The sequence below is a fragment of the Blennius ocellaris genome (assembly GCF_963422515.1).
Source record: "Blennius ocellaris genome assembly, chromosome: 3".
Lineage (NCBI taxonomy): Eukaryota > Metazoa > Chordata > Actinopteri > Blenniiformes > Blenniidae > Blennius > Blennius ocellaris.
In genome coordinates, this window is record NC_137652.1 from 5,532,068 (window position 1) to 5,558,117 (window position 26,050).

At 41.2% G+C, this 26,050-nt stretch overlaps 2 protein-coding genes across 2 annotated transcripts in view; one reads left to right on the forward strand and one right to left on the reverse strand.

Moving 5' to 3' along the window:
* Positions 1-15,340, reverse strand: part of LOC308149295 (uncharacterized protein) — a gene marked incomplete at both ends in the record, with an annotated part of 45,133 nt that extends 29,793 nt beyond the window's left edge. The window contains 5 exons of the mRNA XM_080520986.1: positions 352-514; positions 1,461-1,582; positions 1,668-1,759; positions 1,868-2,035; positions 15,262-15,340. Coding sequence (XP_080377112.1) covers positions 352-514; positions 1,461-1,582; positions 1,668-1,759; positions 1,868-2,035; positions 15,262-15,340 — 624 coding nt within the window. The remainder of the gene's footprint in view (positions 1-351; positions 515-1,460; positions 1,583-1,667; positions 1,760-1,867; positions 2,036-15,261) is intronic.
* A 3,410-nt stretch (positions 15,341-18,750) lies between these two features.
* Positions 18,751-25,995, forward strand: LOC308149445 (retinol dehydrogenase 8-like; the record flags this gene model as incomplete). The annotated part of the gene is made up of 6 exons (XM_080521179.1): positions 18,751-18,856; positions 23,792-23,953; positions 24,029-24,208; positions 24,443-24,536; positions 25,485-25,668; positions 25,768-25,995. 6 exons carry the CDS (start codon positions 18,751-18,753, stop codon positions 25,993-25,995), a joined length of 954 nt encoding a protein of 317 aa, XP_080377305.1.
* Between the last annotated feature and the right edge of the window lie 55 nt (positions 25,996-26,050).

Below are 26,050 nucleotides of genomic sequence, written 5' to 3' on the forward strand. Positions count from 1 at the left end.
TTAAAGGACTGCACTTCATCCCTGTGACCACTAGAGGGCAAAGAAGAGAGATCTGGTTTTAGTGAATTCACTTTTCACTATTGTGATGAATAAATCAAACGAGCAGGAACAAGCAGAGGCCCTTCAAAGCTGCTCAAACCCACAAGGAGCTTATCGTGTGTTTTCTGCCTCTGTAGGTTAGGGAGATTTTTGCACTTCACACTCGGAGGAAGCTCATGTTCCTGGTTTCATGATGAATCACTATTTAAAGATGCATCTGGCATTGGAGTTTTAACCCCGCTCACCTTGTACTGCGCCAGTAATTCACTCCATGTCAGGTTACATAACATCTGGAAGTTACTGTATTCTCACCTCGAACACGTCTTCGTCCAGCAGACGTGTCCCGAACACGGTGACTCCCTCCGTGCTGACGTGGGGGTCGTGACCTCTGAGCAGGTCCAGGGTGTCCAGCTTCTCACAGTCCAGGTAGAGGGTCACTGACTGCCCCTCCACACTGTAGGCCACCCGGTGCCACCTTGTAACGAGGACAGAACGGACGGGAAATCACTTTCATGAACGCTGTGTAACATCTCTTTATCAAGTCCTGCAGCAGCTACATGAAAGGCGGCTTGGATTATTGAGTTTCAACACGTGTTGTGATGTTGCCAACACTAATACTCTCTGTTCTTATTTATTATTCTCCTGCAGGCTTCTCAATTATCTCATTCATCACTGTATTTTTATAATCTGTGCAGGGAGTCTGGATGAAAAATAGCCCCTCTGTGGAAAACGCTGGCACACTTGCAGCTATGTTTTATAATTAGCTGGTAAACAAGTCAGATAATAAAGAGATGCAACACAAAGGTATGTGTGTACATGTGCATGTGTGGTCTTATTATTTTATACTGGTGGGCTTATCAACAATTGAGGTCTACATAGGAGTAATGGATAAAACACTTTTTAGGGTATACTAAAGTTAGGGTTTGGTTGAAGGTTAGGGTTATGTAGGAATAGCTCCGTCTAACAAATTTGGAGGAGGTGTGTTGAAACCTTTGAACTGTTCATCGACTGTTTTGAGTCAGATATAATGGGGGGGGAAAACACTCAGTGTACCTCTTGATTTATTTATGAAGGTAGAAGTCGTTTGTGGAGTTTCATTTATGAAAAAAAGTACATTCTATAAATATAGTTTTGTCAGCACTGAAAAAAAGAAAACATTTGGTCCAATTTAACAGAATTGCTTCATTTGGTAACATCGAAATGAATCAAGTTCTTCGAACTTAATCTAATTCATTAAAGTAAATTAACTATTTCCGACTATTTTCGTTTTCCAGTGTGGGTTTTTAAAACTAAAGCAGTGCCAGTGTCAAAGGTGTCCATAAGCTACAATTTTGATGAGGGAATACTTCTTTGTGTATTTGCTTGTGGATGTATTTATGGTGGATCGTAGTGTCGGCACTTGTGCACGTGTCGTTACCCACTTGCCATCAGCCAGGTTGATCTTTCTGAAGGTGGGGTAAAGCTCCGGCGGCGGCTGACCCTCGTGATCCTCGTACAAGAAAACTGGAGATCGGCCAACTTCCACACCCAACTGCTGTGTGCCCTGAAGACGTGCAGAGAGACCAGACGGGATGAGATTTCAGGACAAATTTGATGATAGATGTGCCTGTCGATTTGATCAATCTCACCTGAGAGTCGTACAGCGAGAGGAGAAAGACCTGCGAACCTTTCACAGCTCGCACTGTCGTCATCACTGAGAAGTCCACAGGGAAAGGAGAATCTGGAGGTGAAACGGATAAATGGAGAAAGATGTTTTAGCACCTGTACACATAGTTACGCAATGTGCAAAGCAAACTAGGGGGGTAAAAAAAAGAAGAAAAGGCAATACCAGGGAAGAGCTGCTTTGTGGGTGCGCTCAGTTGAATCTTCTTGCCAATTTTAAAGGAGAGGTCGGTCTCCTCGCGTCCCTTCCTGGTAGTGCACAGGCCTGCCTCCAACGATACTCCCTCCATGTCCTCAGACAGCTCCAAGATCTTCAGGACATCGATGGGATTGGCTGCAACAATGAAAATAACATTGATCTCTCAGCAAACCAGCGAAAGACACACAGTGTCTCATCAGGACGTGTTGAGGAATATAATCAAATGTATTTACTGGATGAAAACAGGCATTATGTTCTAATTCGCCCTGATGTGCTGAGTCAATATTACTAAATGTATTTTTCCCTCTTTCAGACTATTGTTAGAAGTCGACAAGAGAACTTTGTTGCAAGAGGCTAAATCAAAACCAGCCTGGTGAAGCTGAATCACACTGTCCTGTGTAAAGTATGTCAGAACGTGTTTGTGAGTCTTTCCTGCCCGACCACTGCAGTCTAAACACTTAAGCCTGAAGCATCTGTCCCACATTCAGCAAAAAGTCACCCAAAGAATCCTCCTGAAATGTTGCATACACGGTAACAGGAAGATACGAGGCCTTAACAACCTTTATGTCTCAGCTTTATTGACCAAAAATAACTAGAATCTGTGCAAATATTTATGGCAAATCTGAAGAAATTCTCTTGAGGCGTTCTTAATATATCAGGTTAACGAGAAAGCGGCAGACGATTATTGCTTAGCGACCCTACAATTAACGGTTGCCTAATTGAGTTGTTTATTTTTAAGTGATAAAATATTGTTATTAGTGAGAGTTGTTCCCTTCCACCGTGGACGAGAGAGAACATACACATCATAAGAAAAGATATGTCAAGTTATCGCTGATCAATTACTTTTATATTATTAATCTGGGTTGATCTTCCTTGTACTTCTTGTCATGGCATGTACACATATTTTATGTTTCCTGTTGCGGCTGGGAGTCTGTGTCTCCCTGAATGCTTGTAGCCGTGTCTCTCCATCCGCCGCTATGCTCTGTCTAGTCAGTTTTTAGTCCGCCTGTCATGTCTGCTACGGAGTTTTGCTCCAGCCCTCTCCCTCACCACATATTTTCATGTTAAGCTCTTTGACATTCTTTTTTTGTCAATTCTTCTTTTTATTCAATGTTTTTAAAGTAAATTGAGGGTCAACATTTCAACACCGAGAGTAATGTTGGAGGGTCTTTGTGAAACTGATCGTCACTCTTTAGCCCAGATTATATCGGGTTGTTGTTCTGTTTTTCACCAGTTGCATCTGAGTTAAAACATATTGTATTTCTCTCACATGGTTTCAGTTGATTTCACAAACCTTGACAGTTTTAAATCTGTTCTCATTGTGAAGAATCAAATCCTTCCATCCAACTTCTATACGTAGCCATGTTTATAGGAAAATCAGAGCCGTCAATCAAATAGAAGTGAGTTGATGGAGGAGAAAATCAATATGTGACCCCCCCCCACCAACCAGGTTCTCTCTTGTCCTGCTTTACCACGACACCACCAAGCTCTCATCCAAAACCTGCTCTCAAGCTGCCAAAACACAGATAAGGAATTTGCTCTGGCGCCGATGTGTGCACATTCGCTAATAAAATAACTTAATTAATGGCTTCCTTGAAAACGTAGCTCAACCCACGTTTCACTGGAATCACAAAATACAAACGTAATCGAACTCTTTTTCAAGCAATACATGGGGAAAATCTGCGATACTGCTCTGTTTTCTCATTTTGCAGCCACTGCATCAGAAGTTAAAAAAAACAAACAAACAAAAAAGCTCACACAATACTATAATGGTTGAAGTCTTCAAAGCGTGTATCAAATTAAAGATGAGCAGGAAAGAGAAGCTGCAGCAGACAAGATGTGACAGCAGGCGTTTCTTTAATTTAGAAGCTGAATGTGATAGAAACAACCGAGAAAAGACTCGCAGCACCAGAGAAACGGCGGGACTGCCTGCCGCTCTCTTACATTTTTAATGCTGCATGTTTTCAGAGTTTGTGATGTTTTTTGATACTGAACCTTCTTTCCCACGGTGTTGATTTGAGCTGAAGATTCAGGCTAACAATCTATTGAAGGCCCATGGAGGAGTTCTTATCATATAACAACCTGCAGACAATAATGCGGGGCGCTGGAGTGGATCCCCAGCTGACTATGGCTGAAGGCAAAGTTCACCCTGAACTCACACCCACACTCACACAGAGAGGGGTTTTTTGGGGGGGTTGTAACTTCATCTAAAATGCATGTTTTTTTAACCGTATGTAAAAGCAAGAATTGTCAGAGAAAACCTCCACACAGGGAGAACATGCCAACCACTGCACCGTCTTGCAGTTGACAATGGTAGGTTGTGTTTGTGAGTCATTTCCTCTGAGATACAGTGTGCAGACGCTCCAGACCCTGTAATCAAGCTCTCTTGTAAACAAACCGATGAAACATTTTATCACATTCGTATTATTTCTGATTGTGTCCTGCTGCAAGGGCTTGATCTAATCACACCTTACACCCGTCTAGGCAGACTTCATGTAGCAAAAGACTGCATCAAAGCACACCAATACCTGAGGGCAATAAAGAATACATGTGTTTTGATGTTGTGATGATTCAGCCCCATGTCGCGCACAGAGAAACAAGTGGAATTGGAAGGACATGACCACAGTTGTGGTTTAAGCAAAAATGCATTACACATGCATTCTTCGGACACGGTGGTCACTAAAGCCCCAAGAGGATGGACTAAGCAGGAAAAGATGTGATCAGTGGGACAAAAGTCAGGACGGACATGCAGCTTGAGAGTAAAGAGAGAAGTGGTAACGAGGGAAAATAGAAGAAATAATAGATGGAAGGGGAGAGGAGAGGAGGGCATGCCTCTACTGGTGTGGCTCCTTCTCACACGTATTTCTGAGGCTTACGTAACCCCTCCATCTGCCTCGCACCTTTCCACACACACACACACACACACACACACACACACACACACACACACACACACACACACACACACACACACACACACACACACACACGAGCTTGGCATCACATCTGAGCCTGAGTGCCAGAAACATTTGTTGTCTATTTTACAATCCATTTGTCCGTCTGTCTGTCCATCTGTCTGCAGGTACAGTGTCTCTGTCCGCCAGCCGACCTGCCAGAGACCTGTCAGCTATGTAGCTCTGCCTTTTCGTGCATTTGGCGTTGTATTAGTTAGGGTTATGACTTACAGGGCACTATTAAAACTTCCACACGATTTTTGGCCCTTTGTGAACTGAGAGACATCTGCAAAAAAAAAAAAAAAAATGCAATTTGATTTTATTTGTCTTGTATTTTGTGCACTAAAGTAAGCTCGTGACAACAGGCACAAAACAAAAAGGCTGACCAGAGAGATGTCAGCATGCACTCCCGCAGAGCCATTACCACGTTTCTAATAAAACAAATAATTTATTTGTCTGCTCAGCAACAGCTGGATCACTCCTGTTACCACGAGTGTTTATCATTAACTAAGAGACTGACTTCTCTGCCAAATGATACAGCTACTCATGCATTTCGGACTGAAGGCATTTCAAATGTGTTGCTGTCTGGCCGCTCCCATTCAGTCAATATTTAGCAGCAGTTATCTTCTCTGATAGCTTAGTTGGCTGATTTCATCTCGGTTTTATGACTCAGCTTTGATTGTGTTGGAGCTTTGAGTTGCAGAACATTAAAAATCTAACATTTCAATGACTTCAAACAAAAAAAATAAACTGGTCTGTTTAGCATCTCAGTCAGTAGGAAATGAAATCTTATGGAAACAGTTTTGATGTTCAAAGGAGGCAGGACAGTTTAAAATGTCTTGTGAGTAGCATCAGCATACAATACCAGACAGCATAAATTCTGTGTATATTAATGTGCGTGTGTGTCCTTAAGTTCCTGCTCTACTTTGTTTGAACTGTTTCAAATCAACATATTTGTCTTTGTTTCAGAAACTGTCTGACTTTTTCAATCAGTTTGACGAATTAGTCAATAAAACAGCTTATCATATACAGTATGCAGCCTATATCAAACATCCAAATATTTCATCTTTACATAATTTTCAGCATTGTTATGAAAAAGATGTCAATTTTACCTCACAACTTTTTTTTTGCAGTTAACCTACAGTTGTACCTACTGTCACTGTGAGACAGTATAAACAGTATTTGCAGCCCCGACAAAAATGTTAAGAGAGCTGACAGCTGCTGTCTGCATGTTGGTAGTTTATCTCAACAGTTTTATTGCTGCTTCGCGTCGTCTTTTGTTCATTAATCCATTTCTTACATGAAGAGGTGTTGAGTTGTATTCAAGCCTCCCTTGCTGACAAAAATCTTAAACCTCATTAATGACCCACACAAAATGACATGTGGTGTGGTCATTCAAGGATGGAGAGATTCATATTAACTTTTCAATCACTCGATCGTTTAAAGACGGAATTCAGTGCCATTTTAACCAAACACTAAAAACATCTCAACATATCAATATGTCTGAACTACCTGCATAATTCCATAGGATTGTATTACAATAGAAATAGTTGTATTTTTTGGGTATACATATGGTATATTTGGTGACTGACATGACTAACAAGCTTAACAAGCTTGTCTTAAAGGTCTGAATTGCCTACAGTGCCACTAGTGTGTGTGTGTGTGTGTGTGTGTGTGTGTGTGTGTGTGTGTGTGTGTGTGTGTGTGTGTGTGTGTGTGTGTGTGTGTGTGTGTGTGTGTGTGTGTGTGTGTGTGTGTGTGTGTGTGTGTGTGTGTGTGCGTGTGTGTGCGTGCATGAAGATGGGTTTCAGCCATACATACCAAGAAATGATCGGCAGCACTGACATCTGAATGCAGCAGAGGACAAGACGGGACATGGAAGCTTCTCTCTCACTCTATACGTGGTTAAAAACACCAGCTAATGTTTTCTCTTGCTGCTGATGTGTGATGTTGTTGAGTGTTGGAAGTCACAACTGTGTTAAAAGTGGACTCTTCACTGGATGACCTGCATAAGTGAAGGTCGAATAAAAAAAAAAGAGAAAAAAGGAAAACATAATCGACACAACGCACACACTCTCAGAAACTTAAGGAGTGGACACACACACACACACACACACACACACACACACACACACACACACACACACACCGACACAATGGGGTGTTCTGGTCTCCATCAGCTGCTGCTGTTATCCCGAGGCTCTAAACTTTGTGGCGCGAGCAGCACAGTGATCAACATGCACGCACATGCAGAGTATGTCAAATGTTAGCTCTGACATAAACCCACTGTAGTTTGAACAGAGAGATTCGAACAGAGGAATGCTCTCCTCCGACATCAAAGCCACTCAGATGACCCGATTCTAAGTAAATTCATCAGATTTTGCCAACAATTCCCAAAAGAAAGAGGAAATAAACACGCTGCGCTGGAGGCCCGAGGGGGAATGAACACGGATTCGTGTGTTTGCTGGCCGAAGTAATCTACATGATAAATGCTGACTGATTTATGCAGGTTTATGTTCAGTATCGTGTTACATTTCACTTCAAAGAAAGAGTATCTGGAAACGTGCAAACTAAAAGTCAGCACCGGTTCTGGTTCCCTGCTGATGGGGACTCAATTTTTCTTATGATTCACAGTAAATACCACTGCCTGTATGTCCTATCTTACCAATACCAGCATAAGTATACTCTTTCTACAACAAATAGATCCCAAGTATGCCACATGGTTCAGATGGGAATTTAGCCTGAAATTAATCACAGGCATGTTTTGTTCTAAACGTCAATTAAACCAATTAGAGAGCCATCTCCCACTTCCTTTAGGAGCCAGGTGCGCTTGATTCTTTACACATTGCTGTAATTAGGGTGGATTTGCCAAGTAAATAGACCTAATTATGCACATATAGTAAAGGAAATGACTGTGATGGAGCCACAGAATTAGATCATACTTGTGTGACAGAAAAACTATGAAATGTGACAGCCCACCGAACCATTTGAATAAAAGCTAAGCTTTCCTCTCTAGTGGGATAATAATATATAAATAAACAATATGTGCCGCATGACTTAAAGCTCATTATTTCAAGCTGCATGTCGCGATCCAGCTGGTAGTAGATGTTATAAACGCCAATTTAACTGAGAGGAAAAACAAGACTGGCAGTTTATGGTGAAGGTCACTTTTACGGTTCGTTTCCACCACTTTTAGAAGTCTAAAAAATGCTTCACCGTGAGGACCTCACATGCCTTGAAAAGAAAGTGATTGCATTCTCCAAGGACCATTTGACACGTGGGTAGGCAGGAACGTAGCTTGTAGAGCAAACCACACGAGGAACAGCCACACCATTGAAATGAACCTCACAAAGTCCATCAATTTATTATACCGTCATACTTTGTTCAGTGTCACAGTGTTGAATCCAATCCCTGGACAGGTCACCAGTTCATCATGACACAAGCACAAATGAACAGCATGTACATGTTTGTTTTTTTTTTATTGTCGAGAAAACCCATGCCCCCACAGGGAGAACATGCAAACTGCACGCAGACAAGTCTAGCCCTGCTTCAAACACATCATCTTCTCAATACGGGATGAGAGCGCTTAACCAGCAATGTTTGTGTTCTTAGTAAAAAAAACTTGAATGGCTCATTGCAAAATGATGAAGAAAATGACGGCAACTAACAAGGACACCTGCACTGTGCCTTGTAGTGTTTTGTATAGAGCACATTATAGAAACTCTCAATGTTGAAAAAAAACCCCATGGAATCATAATAATATGAGGAATGCAATTCATCAAAGAAACGCTGATCCCGCTTCGTGTACTTTATATTGGCCACCTGTGATGTGAACTGTGGATGAGTGGTTGCATGGTTGGATGTTGGATGGATGGTTGGACGGCCGGTGCGAGTGCTACACTAAGACGATCAGTTGTAAAAGGCACTGAAGCGTTTCTCATTTTTGGTTAAATTCCCACATTTGTACAAGAACTACAAACAGATGAAGGGAAAAGTGAAGCAGACAAGATGCAAAATAACACACTTGCAACTTCACTGGCAACATATTGTACGGACTTCAGAATATTTCCTGTGGACCAGATGTGTGTTGTGTGTGTGTGTGTGTGTGTGTGTGTGTGTGTGTGTGTGTGTGTGTGTGTGTGTGTGTGTGTGTGTGTGTGTGTGTCTACATGCATGTTGGGTTGCATATGTGTGTTTGTGATTAGTCCATCATTATCTTGGTAATAGCGAAGAATGCAAGAGGACAGAACTCAAACGCCACACCAAAACACACAAAAACAGGCATCGCACCAGGCTTCAAACCCCCCCCCCACAGGAGGATTCGCCACAGGAGGCTCCTTCTACCTCTTTTCTCTCTCTCTCTCTCTCTCTCTCTCTCTCTCTCTCTCTCTCTCTCTCTCTCTCTGTCTCTCTCTCACACTTGACAGGGCGCTCCTCAGAAACGAGGACAGGCCAGATGATGAAAAGACGAAGATGAAAACCAGAGGAGAGAAAACAGAGGGACCATGTGTTTTCTTTCCTCTCAGTTCGATCAAAGAATCACACTGCTGCAGTCAGACGCGAACACGTGTGCTTGCGAGCGCGTTCGCTCGCGTCGAATCGGTGTGTAGGCAGACATGCGCTCCTCGTCTCCGTCGAGGAATTTTTTGGTGAAATCAGAGCGTCAACACATCACGGACGTGCCATCTTGCACACACACACACCCACACACCCACACACACACACACTGAGACAGCCCATTTGCTCCAGCAAAGCCACTCTTCCTCTCGAACGCCGATCAAAGGCTGCATCAATATTTGTCAGTCGTCGGGCTCCCCCTCCGCTCGGACAGCTTCAGGCCCGCCTTGTGTGGCTCTGTGCTCTATTATTGTTGGAAGTTGCATCATGCTCGCACTTTCTTTGATTCTTGGAGAACAAAGAGCGAGCTTATTTTCTGACACATGAAAACTTACCGCACAAAGACGGACTATGCCAGGGCGGCTTGGAAGGATTACACAAATGATGGCCATCAGCAGTGAAGCCATGTGGTTTTAGTTCTACTTGACATAAATATAAGCAGTATTTTAACCTCAAAGCGTGAGTCACAAAATCTAATACACACAAAGATCGATATGTTCAACTCATGGAATTAGCTAAACTTTGCACTGATGACATAACGCGACACTTGGTTGCAATGTTGACTTTATCTTGTGCATTTTTAAAGCAAAATATCTCTAAATTAACCCCTGATGATGCAGTAAAGACTGTTTACATAGTCACAGAAATATTGAACATGACCAACATTATAGCACTTGTCAATGGAACCTTTTGGACTCCTGCTCACTTTGTACATTGGTAACGATTTTACACATCTCACAATTAGCTGCCTTTTGTCATTGGGCTTCGTGCGTACCGTTGCTGACCAATAATTGTTTCACAAACGTTACAGACTCTCTGCTTTCAAACAACTTCGTGGTCAGAACGCCTCTGATTCAACAACTTTTCTTACTGTCGTTTATGTGACCATGTGCAGAGATTTGAATGATTCACTTACAGCAAGAGGATCTTGTTTTCCACCCAAAACAAAGTCTGGCTCACTAATTGGAAACTGCACTGAAGAGAGAAAAGCACAACTGTAGTAAACTGGGACAGCTCGGGTTTCGATTGTAACCAGGCGCAATACAGAAAAGTATGTCTGGGAGACATAGTAGAAACTATTCTCTGTAGCATTGCTTGTCGCTTTCAGGCTTTACTGTTGTTGTGATGCTATGGAATGATCGACGTCTTAAAGAAGAGCTCAAGGCTTTCTGTCGTCAGTGATATTTACCCGTTCACACATTCACACACACGGACGCATGCATGCTTCAGCATTTTACTCAAATACACCGTCATATATGGGCAGAAACACCACTGATTTACACAAATAACAAGTGAACGGAGCAAAATATTCATGCGGATTGCAGCCGATTGCTTGAGGAAGCCCAGTGTTTCAAACCTACAGCACAAGTCCATTCATTCATGTGAAAGTCCACTATTGCACGTTTTATTGGCAGATAATATAACTATGCCACATGTTTCAAAGATGCTGCAGTTAGCCTCCAAATCATAAACATGTTTTGGGTGTAACATCAAATAGCCCAATCAAAGTCCCCCCCCACCCCCCCTACCACATAGTGTTGGCATGCCAAACACTAAGAAAAGAAATTTTTCGAGGAGCTCGTCAAGCAGAGAGCCGGGACAACAGCTCAGCACTGAAAGCTGCCGTGTAACAAATAAACTGTGACTCTGTGACAGCTTACCTGTTTGAATTGCAAAAAGGATCTGAGCATTTCTTTCTTAGGGTTGGGGATTCTATTTTGTATAAATACGCACAGCTACCCAAGTTCGGACACTCACTCGAGATCCTGTTGTTATAGGAAAGGGAAGAAAAAAAAAAGGACAAATACTTCAGTCATCCACCAATTCTGGGGTCGGCGCTTCAATCCCAACAAGGCCTGGCCGAGTGCCAAAGCGCCCATAGGCAAGTCACGGAACTTAAACTTGCTCTCAATGGAGTGTGACGAGGAGTGTAAAGCATTTTAAGAGTGAAAATGTTTTGGGGGACAAAAGCCCCATGAATAAAGGCTGTACACAATTATTATTTGAATGATAAAACACTACACCGGTGGTATGATAATAAAGATTTGAGTTTTTCCACTGTTGCGTTTTCTCAACATGCAACCACAGCATCAGCGCGTTAGACCACAATTCTTTTTAACGACCGACAGGTGTTCAGATGGCTGCCAGTGCATTTCACACTCAAAGAGCATTGAAGCTGCACAAGAACATGACAACTTTGTCAAACTAAACCCCGTAATGACCTTTGCATTGCATTTGGTAGCATTTTTGGTTGGACAAAAGGAGAATTATGAACCACAGGGCCGAGTTAGAAAGTCTTTTCAGTGCAAGGAATGATGAGTTTGGTGAGTTCTTCTTGAATTTTGTTCAGTGTTTCATCATTCCACCATTTGAAAACTGGTTTCTCAATTTTTTTTTGTAACTGTAAAGTCATATCTGTCAGACTGATGTCTCTTAATTGTACGTAAAAAGCTGAAAGTTGAAAAGCTTAATGTACAATTTCAATGATTTTATTCTACTCATTGTAACTGATCATCTCCCATATTGGTTTGGGTTTTTTTTTGTCAAATTCTGTGTAGCACTCAGATATGTTTGATAATTTTCTCCACCAATGCGTCCAACTCTATGGTATCATCTTTCATTTTATGGTTGTTCGATGTCAGGGCTCCAGCCGATCAATCCATGGGAAACGCAAACAAACTGGAAATACTGTTTCCATCGGATCATTCTCATGAAAATGCTTTCGAAATTCAAATTTTTAATACTCCTGTTGGGAGCGTGACACCAGTGATTCTCAGTAGATCATGAGAGGTATGTAACTTAGCATATGGATGGAAACATTTCTAATACTTTGGTTGTTCTGAATCTTGTGTTCATTAAGCTCGACTGTCCCCACAAATCCATGAATGTAAAAATGTCGTCCTGCAGAGCCGCCTTTAAGCACTACATCATATTGAAACATCTGCTTTAAAGATGCTTCATATTTTAAAAAAACAAAAAACTTCTTGATTTAGATTATAATGCAGCACATCTTTGTTAAAGTGTGGCACTAAAAAGAGCAGTAAAGTGCAGAGGAGCTCCACTGTGTGAAAAAATGTTTGAGTAAAAAAGAAAATAGTTCAAGAAGGCAGAAGAATATAGTGTATTTTAGTTCATTCTGTACACATACTGATGTAAATGCAGCTTATGCGAATGCTGATGCAAGTAGTTGTAAATATAATTGTGTATTGCCAATGCACCCACTAATTGTTGATCTCCGGGTGAACATCACATGTCAATCAACTTTGTAAACTTGATATTGCGGTACAAATGACTGTGCATTTTGCACAGTTGTCCAGTGTCGCGGCTTACATTTGAGCCCAATCCTCAGATTTCATTTTTCTGGCGACGTTCTCAGTTTTGAGAAGCGCCACAGACATAAACGTGTTTCGAATATTTCGGAGGCACTAAATGGGAGAAGGCGGAATGGTACCCGCTACAGTGAGAGGCGGGCGTACGTGTCAGAAACCCCTCAGGCTGGATCGTGACATGCTTGACCGTAACTTGACCACATTGCTCAGATATCTGTGACCAATAATTCACCCACAACCCAACCTGCTGACAGCCAGGTGTGTGACTGCAATTTGAAAGTGAGCACATAATCAAGGGTGACTTATAACAGAGGACAGACTAATAATGGGTCTGATGCACTCGTTTTGTCAGGTAATTAAAGTGAAAAATCCTTTTTAAAAGCACAGCTCACGCGTGGGCTTTTTTTTTTTTTTTTTTACTATTTGTGAGGGTTTACTAGAGGGGTTGTTTCCTAATAAAGTCAAATTTACAAGGACATCTTGAGGGAGGCTGCGAGGTTAACCTCAGGTGACCTGGCGGGTCCAGAGGTCACATCAGTCACTTCAGTAATGACCTTCACAGACAGAGCTGGTTTGGTCTTGACTTCATCAATCATACTTCTCATAACATTGTTGATTGAAAGCTTTTTTTATTTTTTTTTTATTTTGGAGAAACATCAGTATAAAGGACGTTAGTCAATATTACCTGAGAGGTTGGTGGTAAATAACATAAATAGGTTTTAGTTATCCCGGCATCCTCTCAGATCAAGCAGGTAGAAGTCACGTGCTCCCAAATTGGTCGACGTTGTCCTGAATGAAGGCGGCCGACTTCCATGTAAAACAGCAAGTTAATCATGATCACCACTGACGTTCAGACGAACAAGGCAGGCATTACGTAACTTCTTCTCTTCTCTTTAATGAAAAAGGAGGCGTCTGTTCGTATCTTATTTCACAGGACATTCGACATCATCCAAACTTCACTTGACCTTATTGAATCAAGTGAAGATTTCAAACTCAAATATCATAGCTGAAGTTCAGCTTTGAAGGGAAAATAAGATTTTATGGACGTTGCTTTTGAAATGTTTCTCAGTAGAATTTCATATAGTTTGCAAATCACTGTAAAGCTACAAAAGTCTTTCAAAGTTGTTAAAAATATTTAATACTGGTTACAAATGACATTTCGAGCTCCTTTAAAGGTGCTGACAGAATGAACTTGCTAATTTTGTGTAGAGCTGGGCAAGGTTGGTTGCGCAATCAGCTGCCAGTCTTCAACTTCTTATCAATGGATATGATTGTTCTTCTCATCATTTCTCAAAGACAAAGCAACAACAAAAAAAGCTTTTTTTGTGACAACTGACCACTTCTTCAACATGGTAGCTTAAAAAAACACTTTAAAATCAGTTCTTGTATGAGTCAGTGGATTTCAGCTACCTGGCCAGGTGGTTTACATGCCTTTGGAGAAATCAGAAGTGTCTTTTTCAATTTGTGCTGTATTGAAGTCAAGTCTTGAATCGATAATCAGCAAAGTAGAGCATATATATATATATATATATATATATATATATATATATATATATATATAAAACAATCAATCTAATGTTTAATAATGAAACTCACATCTTCAATCTGGAGTCCATCACAAATAAATTCTTCAAACAGTTAGACGATTATTCATATCAGTAGCCAAACTACCCAGTGGATCATTGTACCATCAGCCAAACATACAGTGAAGCATTCTGGAACTGAAGCTGATAAGCATCAGTGACACCTGGCTCTAAAGAGCCCCTGAAGACTAAAGTCCTCTTCTTCATCTGGCTGCTGTGCACCTCAGGGGGACTGCGATATGTAACCAAGCGTCCCCAGTTCAGTTCAGCACAGCTCACTTTAATTTGCCTCAGTCTGTTCCCCATTACCCAGCTGTAGAGGTTAAACATCCTGTAAGAAGCTGCTGGGGGAGAGAGAGAGAGAGAGAGAGATAGAGAGAGAGCAGGCTGATGCACCAGGTATGGCAGAACAAGTCTAGACATATAGGCAGGCCTATACTTCTCCAATGTCTCGCAAATGTGCAGCGCGACCCAGGGGAGGGTAGTTCAGTTCAATTATCTTTAGGCCTGCATGACCTGGCATGACAAAAAAAAAAAAAAATCATCCCTCAGAAGCCAAAAATACATAGACTTTCCCTCTGGAAATTAAACAGGAGTGGCTGGGAGAGTGAAAAAGAGTGAGCCACAGCAAAACTAATGAACGAACGAACATTTGGATCGTGTGTTTGCTGGCTGTGACCACTGGACCAACGGGATGACCCTGACATTGAAACTTGGCTCCTGGAGGTCAGGAGGGCGAGAAGTGATGTGACACGGAAGGAAGAAGGAGCAGACAGCTCAAAGTGACCACACAGAGACGAGTTAATCAAATTACTTTGTAATACATGTCATTTGCATAAACAGGTAAATAGTGATGGAAACTCAAAAGTGCGTCCTACCTGCTCTGGAGGTGTGTAAAAAGGTCACAAGCAGTAAAAGCAGCCGCGTCTGGCGCACCGGTTTCCACGGATCCGTCATGATTGCATTTATACAAATGTATCGGTGTTGGTTATTTCCCCTCTTGGCTCCGCGTGACACCTGCGCTCAGAGGAGCTTCAGCTCTGCACGAGAGCGCTTTAACGGGCTACCTGCGCGCGCCCGAACAGCTGGCAGGCGGGAGCGCGCATGCAGACACGCGGACCGCCGATGGCTTTTACGCACAGCCCCCCCCCCGCGCGCGCGCGCGCCCCTCTTTGCGCTCTTTCACCTCCGGATGGACGGACGGACGGATGGAGACGCGCCACCGGCGGGAACAGAGGAGGCTTCAGTCCGCGGAGGTGTTTCCTCTCTCACCAGCGGAGAACTTTCTTCACTTTCTCTCATCCTCCTCTTCCGACTCTTCCTCCCTCCACCTCCTCCCTCATAATTACAGCGCGTGTCACTGTTGCGACCGTAATTGCCAGTGATTTAAAGAAGGGGTGTCAAACATGCAGCCCGTGGGCCAAAACGGTCCCCCCCCCCCCGATGTCCCATCAAAAACCTTGCAAAAAGTAGATCAACTTATGATTTCCTGTATAAGCAACTGCTATTTTGAAGACTTTTTTTTCTTTTCTTTTTTTAGATTATCAGACATGTTGAGATCCATAATGCATAAGGGATCAGAAATACCGCTGCAGCCAAGTCGCTTGAGCATTAAAGGCTTTGAAGAAGAATTAGTCTAGAGTTTGGAGATTTGTCGAGTAATTTCTTGCATTTATTCAAAAATCTAAAAGAAAGCACAACAGTTGCATTTGATCCAATGTCTTTTGCACTAAAAAAAAAAAAATTGTCACAATAACATAATGTAACTTCATTTGCAAACTATAATTTCTTCTCATCTTATGCATGTGCATCAAATCAAAGAGAAACATTTTGGAATTTGTATTTGTACTCTTTTTTTTCTGCGCACGTGCACGAGCTCTACGTCAGCTGATGCACACGTGCGACGCTTCCGTGAAGCTGGCAGGAGTTTCTTTCCATAGAAGCTTAATGCATAACACACATCGTGCACACTCACTCGTGCCACTTTCGCGTGCACGCGCTCTTCTCCCTCCTTATCCCTCCGAAGAAGAGCGCACGGGTGCGCGTGCAGGCACAGCGTGCTGGGACAGGACAGCGGTGCTGCCCAACTAATAAAAATATGCTGCTGCAGATTCCAAATTCCAGTGCCTGTCTGTCTTTGCCCACTGCACACTCTCTTCAAACACTGTCTCTCTTCATAGCTGCACAATGATATCCCCCCCAAAAAACAACAAAACGTCCTTAATACCTTCTCTTTACAGAGTTTACAAAGATTTATTCTTGTTTTCTAATGCAGAGGTTGAACGAACCCTGGCAGGTTCACTGTGGGGTTGGAGAACATATTTTGGAAATTTAATATGGTGAAAAAAGTTAGTCAGGATCTGAACTCAGTGCACACACTGGTCTGTGTCCTGCTTCAGCCTTATCTGAGTGGGAAAGGAAACATGCAAGCCATTAATTATGTTCACGTTATGCTCATTGGAAATAAAATAAAAACAAAAAAAATTTAAATCTATAAGTTACTTTTGCAGAATTTATACAGTTTAGGAAAGACCTCTCCTATAGTGCGACTTTTAAAAAAAATCATTTTTCTTACATTTTAAATGCATAATCAAGACCCACTTTAAACCACTTTCTATCATAAGAGGAGAAAGAATTATGGACTCTACAGTAAGTGCAACTATAGTTACATCCCTTAAACTGCACCAAACACCAACTTTACGAGTAAAGTATTGTTGTGGAAGAAAAACTACAAAGCACTCTTCATAAAAACGACCCAAAATATGCTACTTTTTAACTCAGAGGATTGAATTCAACATAAATTAGCAACAGAATGTTATTCTATTTTATATTCTGGCGAACAAATCTATATATACATCAGTAAAGTTCTATGTTGAAATAAATATTGGCTCCTATTGCGGATCAAAACCTTTGAATAATAATTTAAATTGTGGGTGTGTTCAGAAACAACTTGTGATTATAAAAGTGGCACACTAGATGATATGGTGCAATTAAACTTAAGTATGAGTGAAATTGTATCCACGATAAATATATGCAATTAAACACAAGTAATAACTCAAGAACAGTAGTTGAATTATTTGTCAATTGTTCTTCCAAGCCCTGCTTTTCATGGTTAATGAAATGTTTATGAAAAGGAGGTGAAGAAAGTTTCACTGCGTTGTAATGGAGGAAGTCTCGACACGTGTTTTCTAAGTAAAGAGAGCTGCACGGGCGGACATATTTCAGCTATATAAGATAAACTGCTGAATGATAATTATTAGAAAGTCTTATGTTGACAACTGTATCCTCAAACACTTTTTTTTTTCTTAAAGCACATAGATTCCAGGCATATTTGCCAAGTGTCTGCCTGCAGCTTCAGATAGGCTGCCTTTAATTTATGGCAGCCAGTGAGGACAGAGAAACAAGAGATTTACTACTTCTGTGTTGTCTTTGTATATGCTACATGCCATAATCATCACTTTTCAGCCTCACAGCCGTGAAATACAAGTATCCTTGCATTTAATCTACACATATCTATTTACCTTCAAACATTTTTGGAATATGAAATCAAATCAAATTTTATTTAGAGAGAAATCTTTATACACTGGTGTAGAACAAGGTGCTTTATATGTCACTCAATAAAAAGTTATATTAATTATATAGAGGCCTTTTTAGATATAAGATGTAATCTTAAAAAATATTTGAACATCATTGAAAATTAATTTTTTGATTGTTATCTAAATTTTTAAATATAATATTGGGTTCCAGTGAAAAAATTTTATTCTAACATTTGAGGATTTTGTTTTTTTGTTTTTTTCATGGCATACTAAATAGTTATTTTGAAATAGTTGAAACAGGTAAGTGTGTGCCGAATACATGTAAAATTATTCACTGTTTATTAAAATAAACATTGTCATAAGTGTGTGTGTGTGTGTGTGTGTGTGCGTGCGTGCGTGCGTGTGTAAGTGTATTTAGACTCTGAATTCATTGATGACTTTGACCACCAGATGGCGCCAAATCTCTTCTCCAGAGGTTGAAACGCACATCATCCTTTTCTCTTTTTTGTTGTTGTCATTTTTAAGTTTTTTTCCAATCAGTTTCAGACCAGACCAAAAACAACGGTGACGGGAAACAAACTGCAAATACAGCATCTAAAAGTTTCTGAAGTGTCTATGAACTGTTCACTGCTGCGCCCTGATGACCGATCGACCTGTTAGATAATCCCAATCTGGCGGCTCAGCGACTGCCCATGTGACCATGTGACCATCTCTCTCTCTCTCTCTCTTTCTCTCTCTTTCTCTGACTTTATCCTCTTACAGTGACTCTCTCCGCTGGTCGCCGCTCATCCCACAGAGCTGGTTGTGTGTCAGTCTCATACCAGAGGAGCCATGGCGAGTCCCGGACAGAAAGTGGTTCTGATCACCGGCTGCTCCTCCGGGATCGGCCTCAGGATGGCCGTGATGCTGGCCAAGGATGAGCAGAAGAGATACCACGGTACGTCTGGATGTGTGCACGAGAGTCAAGGGTGTTTTGTTTGTTTGTTTGTTTGTTTGTTTGTTGTTGTTGTTTTTAACTACAATAACAATTGTATTTTCTCACTGTCTCCTCTTAAGTCACCCCATAAGATACATTAACACTTACGATTGCTCTGATTTAACTTGGAGTATTACCACATTATCAATTCAGTGTGTGGTTTTTACGAATAAAACACATTTACGCCATGCTCTGTACTGTTTTTCAATTTACATTAATGCTCACACTTCTTCAACTATACATTTGGAACACTGAGCATCCTGCTTCATATTTATTTATAGTTACACTCATAGCGTTATGAGCTTTTCTCATACATATTATTATGACGAAATGTAAATACGTGCAAATGCTATGTGACTATATGTAAGTATTAGTGTCCTTATTGTCCAAAAGCTCCAAAACATGTTCCTAGTCTATGATGAACCTGGCAATAAAAAGATTTGTGAATCTGATCATGAAGTACTTTAACTACATTTCTAGTAGTACATAAAATTTAACTAAAAATACAAAACACTTTTCATCATAAAGACTTTACGTTTTTGATGAAGTCATTGCAGTGCTTAGCAGGGATTGTATTTAATATACCTTTATGAAATATTTACTTTAAAAACAGAGTTTATATACAAATAATGAAGTAGTCTATATAATAATAATAATAATAATAATAAACAAATAAAGATAAGAAGCCACAATTTATTTTTGTCAAGAAATACAGTCTTTGGCTGCACAATGTGGAGCAAAAGGTTTGAATATTAAATAAAATCATTATATGATAATTCTATTACTGTGTACTGCTGCGCTCTGTTTATGATTTTATCAGAAGCAAAACTCAATACATTTGTAAAACGTACTTAAAGTTCGATTAAAAACACAAACTTGTGAAGTACAAGTAATCTAAAACACTTTGCTTCTCCTATTATGTGAATATAATCCATTTCACTACGATGTGATCTGATGGCAGTGAAATTAAAGAACACAGCAGGAGACTCCAACAAGATGAAACTTTCAATAATACAGAAGTGATATTTCATCTAACAGACCAACCAAACATCTGAATCAGAACAATCATTTCTCACACCGTCTTAAGGAATGTCAGCACATCATGACCAAAGCTAATTGTTGTAAATTCACAATAAGATGACAAAGTTTCTGAGACTGAAACTGGTCAGATGTCCACAGTCTGGGAAACAGACTGTTGTTTTTAAATCAGGTTCATTAAACACACGTGTGCAGAAAAGGCTGGAGGCAGCTGAGCTGGTCATGAACAGAGTCGACAGCGAAACAAGTTGAGCCACACAGAAATCCAGACTGAGGCTGTTTGACTTCATCCAGTCTTCCTCCTACAGCCCATCTGTTTCTCCCAACACCACGTCCTCCTCCTCATGGGCGGGTTGAAAGTCCACAGAACCAAGATATTATTATTTTCTAAGTTTTAATATGCATGCAGTATAAATGTATCAACAGAAGAGCAGACAACCTCATCATGTCATTTAAGAGGAATATTTTCTCTCCCGTTTTCTTCGAAGATTGAGTGAAGTCAGTAGCAGTCCCACGTGGTCGCATTCACACCTATTTGAATGACCGATTAACCTCAAATGTATGTTTGTGGACTGCAGGGACAAACCAGAGCACAATTATAAAACCTCGTGAATGCACAGTTAGGCTACATACAAGATGCCAACTCAACACAGACGGTCCTGGTGGGGAATCAAACCCGCGACCAACCCGCTATGTCTTACGAGAGCTAACCACTACATCACTGAGAAGCTTTACGGACAACAGTGGGAAGAATTCTTTGAGTTTTGACACTGAAACGATTGAATTTTATAAAATGAGCCCTATTGTTGGCTATATTGTGCCCCCTAGTGGTGATGTTAATGATGACATGGAACAATAGAGAAACGCCATTGGACTCACTCTGCTATGCATTAAACGGCTTTTGTGATAAATCTGGAGAACTTTATTTAAAACTATGTACATCCATCTATATACGTGTGTGTAGAACCTTAGAAGAATTCATGCGTCATTTAAGTATGTAAAACTCACATTATGTTTTCAAGTCGTGTGCAAAAGTACAGAATATTTGTTTTAACCCAAACTGCCGGTATATCATAATGCTAATTGTGCATTTACTATATTTACAATGAGAATAGAGCTCTGGATGGATTACTGTTTTCTCGGAAATGATCTGGTACTGCAATTCAGAAAGATGGAGATTCAGTATTTTCACTATTGACATATATTTTCACTGAGCCCGTTACCTCTGAGATAAACGTTAAGTCATTGCTGACCAGTACGGAAATAGCCGACACCGTTCTTCTTTGGAAATTTCCCTGTTTGAACTTCTCTTCCAGAAATCCACCAGTGCCCATTTGAGCCTAACCCATTAACACGTCCATTCATTTGTGTTCGTGCCACATTAAATCTAAATCTAAGGGGTAAACAAAGACTTGGTGTTTCTTCTGAACTGCACGACTCCAAGCTGTGTTTTCAGTGAGGGCAGATTAAAGGTTTCCAGCATAAGGAAAAGCTCCCAGCTCAGTGCGCCTCCCCGCGACCCCACACACAGCCGCTGATCCCAACTTAACCTTCAGTCACTGTTAAGACGGCGGACAATAGGTAAAGGCCGAGGCGAGCTCCTCGTCCAGGTGAATCCCCGCCTGCCTCTCAGATCCCCAATGTGGTGACAGACCGTCCAGGTTTATTCCTGGAGTCGGCCGGTGAGGCGATCTCCACAATAAGACTAATACTACATAACCTGGCTGCTATAACAGGATTGTTTATGCTTAGGGTTTATATTTACCACGCTGCTTTCTTTAGCGCAGACCTTTTTCCACTTATATGAGCCAGTTATTCGCAACGTGAGACCAGGAAGGAGCTGCCCATAGGTCGAGTCCGGAAAAGGATGCATGCGAGTTCCTTTTTATGTAGTTTAATGTCCTTTTTCATTTCCTGTTTTGTTCCCTGTTTTCTTTCTGCCCAACAAAAATGAATTGACACACAATGAGTGTGGACACCCTCTCCTTAACGGGTCACAAAATACTGTGTTTGTATGCACATGAGTCCTGGAAAGGTATTTGAGCATTATAAACAATTGAAACTCCAGTGTGGCGTGAAATCCATCAACAGACTCACACTTGGAATCGGTCCATGGAAAAAGACGAGGCATAATTATTGCGCAAACAAGCAGGGATGAAACGAAACATCTGCAAAAACTGTGTGACGCCTCAATAAATCTTCAGATTGAAGTTCATGAGGAGTTGCGCACATTTTCTTTCTTTTCTATTGGAAAAGCCCAGGTCATGTTAGTTCAGTGTCTTGCTCAAAGGCACTGACAGTAGTTGCTGAGCTGGTGTGATTATTCAGTGTAAATGATCCATGAACGAGCAGGCTTTATCTCCCAGGCTTCTGCTCTCATAACACGTATTTGTTTTGTGGGGGTTTTTTTTCCAATGTATTTTATTCATACTACCTAAATCTCTATTCATATTTTTATGAAAGCAGAAGTGTTGTTGTACTCACTTTCTATCTTTGTCAAATCTTCCAGCCAAAAAACTTAATCCAACATAAACAGAACATTTCGGTAGAATTCAAGTAAAATGTAATCAATCGTGCATTCACATCTTGTACTTTGTTAAATGTGTTATCTCCAAACAAGGATGACTGCATAACTAAAATATAGTCCCAATGTTTAATGCCAGAAAATCCATAGTGGCCTTTGTGGGCAGTAGATGGAGGCGAACACAGCCTTACTTTTGTGCAGCATGTGACTTTTACTGGCAAAGTATGTAGAAATAACATCTCTCTCCATTCTCCAGAAAGCCATGCAAAAAAGAAATAGGGTGATACAAAAGATAGACGGATTCACCCTCCATGGATCATCAGGGTTTTCACTGATGATCCATAGTCAGACCATCACACTGTTTACACCACATTTCAAGTGACAACACCAAATCCAATTAAAAAAAAGAGTGTTTACAATATCTCTGGTTTCCACTGCAGCTGTGGACACAGACAGCGATGGAGTTGGCATGCCGGACCACGGGAGGGCGCTGTTACTTGTTTTTGTAATGAAACCACACAGGAATGCATGCAGAGAACAGTACGCTGTAAACATGAACAACGTCGACCGAACCCAACTTTAATATGGAATGATGACGAATCAGATGCTATCAGGGGTGAGCTCAACTATAAAACTACCGATTTGGACAATAAAACTAGAATACGGCCGTAAGTCATAACACTGCCGGTCCGCCATGTTTATTTACTGGCGCACGAGCAAGAAGGAACTATTTACAACAAGAGGAGAGCGGGGAAGAGTTGAGCGCATGCGCAGCAACAGCACTGTTGCCTCCGCCAGTCTCTGCAGGAGTCAATCGCGACCGTGAAAGAAACGTTCCACTTTAGGAGCCGGTGTAACAACGTTGCGGATACAGTGGATCCACACAAAGAAAGTTTTGTTGTCATGTAAAGGGGACCTCACATTCACTGCACTTGTCTTGTGGGAACGAGAGTACCTGGAGGGAAACCCACGTCTGCACAGGAAGAACATGTAAACTTCCCAAAGAAAGGCTGTGATGTTCTTGCTGTCAAGCAGTGATAAGCAGAACACCATCAAACATGAACGTCAACAGAAAACCTGCATCAACGTGGATGACTATCGCACCAACACTGCCTTCCACTGAAATTCCTTAATATTACAGAGGATACAGACTGGAAGCTGTTTATACCTGCATTTCTTGATTTTGCTCCAAGTTAAATGTGGTGTGGTATCCATTGGGATATTTTTCAGCACACCAAAGCAAATCCAGACATGAAAGCATGAGTTATGAGTTAATTCTGTTCAGCCGTCTTCCCTCTTTAATCGTGCCTTGTGTGTCACCCCTCCATCTGCAGTAATAGCCACAATGCGAGACCTGAAACGCAAAGACAAGCTGGTGGAAGCTGCAGGGGACACGTATGGGAAAACTCTCTCTCTGGCAGTGCTGGACGTCTGCAGCGACGAGTCCGTCAAACAGTGTATTAACGGCATCAAGGATCGACATATTGATGTTCTCAGTAAGTCCAAGTGTGATGTGTTACTCACATGATTCATTGCACTAATATTAATATATTCATGTATTTCCCCACCAGTAAATAATGCCGGAATCGGCCTGGTGGGTCCGGTGGAGGGCATCCCCATTGAGGAGATGAAGAAAGTCTTTGAAACCAATTTCTTTGGGGTGATCCGTATGATCAAGGAGGTGATGCCCGACATGAAAAAAAGGAAAGGAGGACACATTATTGTGGTCAGCAGCGTGATGGGACTACAAGGTGAGCGACGGAGGCCTGGCTGGGGCGTCACATGGCAAAGAACGGGGCTGTCAGCTTTACTGAGATGAATGCGTGGGTGGGGGTTGGACAAAAGACGCGGTGGATGGACGAAGGAGCTGATGAGTTTGAAGTGAATTTTCTGCGTGAAACCAAGATGAACCAGAAAAAAAATCTAACTGTCAAACTGTCTGTGACTGAAAATATGAAATAAATACATGCTTTGTGTTTCCCTAGGGGTGGTGTTTAATGACGTGTATGCAGCTTCCAAATTTGCGATGGAGGGCTTTTGTGAGAGTTTGGCTGTTCAACTACTGAAGTTTAATGTCACGTGAGTATGAGCACCTTTTTTTTTTTTATCCATCACTTTGTCACAAAGCAGGAGCATGCAAGTGGTCGTTCAAAGTCAGAAGTAAAACATTCATGAAAACATACTGAGGACGAACACAGACAAGCGATTCTATAATGAAAATTGGCAGAATTTAAGGACCTAAATGGAGTTGAGTACATTGCTAGACACACCACAGAACTGTTGTTCTTGTATTGCTTATAAAGCTTAATTTCATGAAACCTTGTTTGTTCTGTTGGAGCGGTTCACTGGTGGATTTCTTTTAATTGATTACAAATGCACTTTGCATTTGTAATCAATTAGCTTGGACACTTTGGAATGATTGGAACTGAAGTTGGATTCATATGCTGCGCAGTTTATTTTTGTTAGTTAGTTTTTTAATGTGTTGTACATGTATTTATTTATATGCTTAAGCCACACAACTCAAAAGCAAACAAAACAGTTAAATGGAAGCAGTTTAAAAACAAAAATCAGATTCATTCTGTCACACCTTATTCATATTCCAATGATCTGAAACATCTAGTACTTATTTGATGAATTTGATTTCATGGCGTTGACGCAAAATGTGTCATGCAACTTTCCATGCAACAGCTAATGTTATTATTCTTTCAAACAACAACGTTGATTACAAAATGCCCATTTTTACACATTGGCTTGACAGTGTCACTACTGTTATTTGTACACGGTTTCTAAACAAACTAATCTATGTTTTTGTTTTGTGTTGCTTATTGTGGCAAAGATTTATATTTAAGATTTATAATGTCTTTAACGTTATTAATGAAGTTTATGGCATTATTTTTCTATTAGATACATATTAAGTTTACTGTAGTACTATTCTTTCATATGAGGTCATCTTCATGCTCATAACTGTGTCTTGCTACTGAGGACCAGTCCTGATAAAAATCTTCATTTCTCGATTTCTTTCCTCAGACTCTCAATGATCGAGCCGGGACCAGTGCACACAGAATTTGAAGCTAAGATGATTGAGGATGTGAAGAAGAAAGAGTTTCCAGGAGCTGATCCCGACACTCTGAATTACTTCAAGAACGTCTACCTGCCGTCCTCCCTGGACATTTTTGAGACGCTGGGGCAAACGCCTGATGACATCGCCAGAGTACGTTTGCACTAAGTCCGTCACTCAACGTGGCTGCGTCTCATTTTCCTGATCTGCAGGTGTGACGGTAAAGCATGTCTGCTCTTTATTTTTCTACAGTGCACCAAGAAAGTGATAGAAGCCAGCAGCCCACGTTTCCGCAATCTCACCAACCCGTTGTACACACCCATTGTCGCGCTGAAATACGCTGATGAAACTGGAGGCCTGTCTGTCCATGCCTTCTACCACATGCTCTTTAACCTGGGACCACTGATGCACGTCAGCATGACCGCCATGAAGTACCTCACCTGTGGATGTCTTAGGAGCCGGACAGTCTCACCGAACTAACAACGCTTTGTCCAACAGAGAGGATAGAAACAGCACAACAAAGACCCAGCAATAC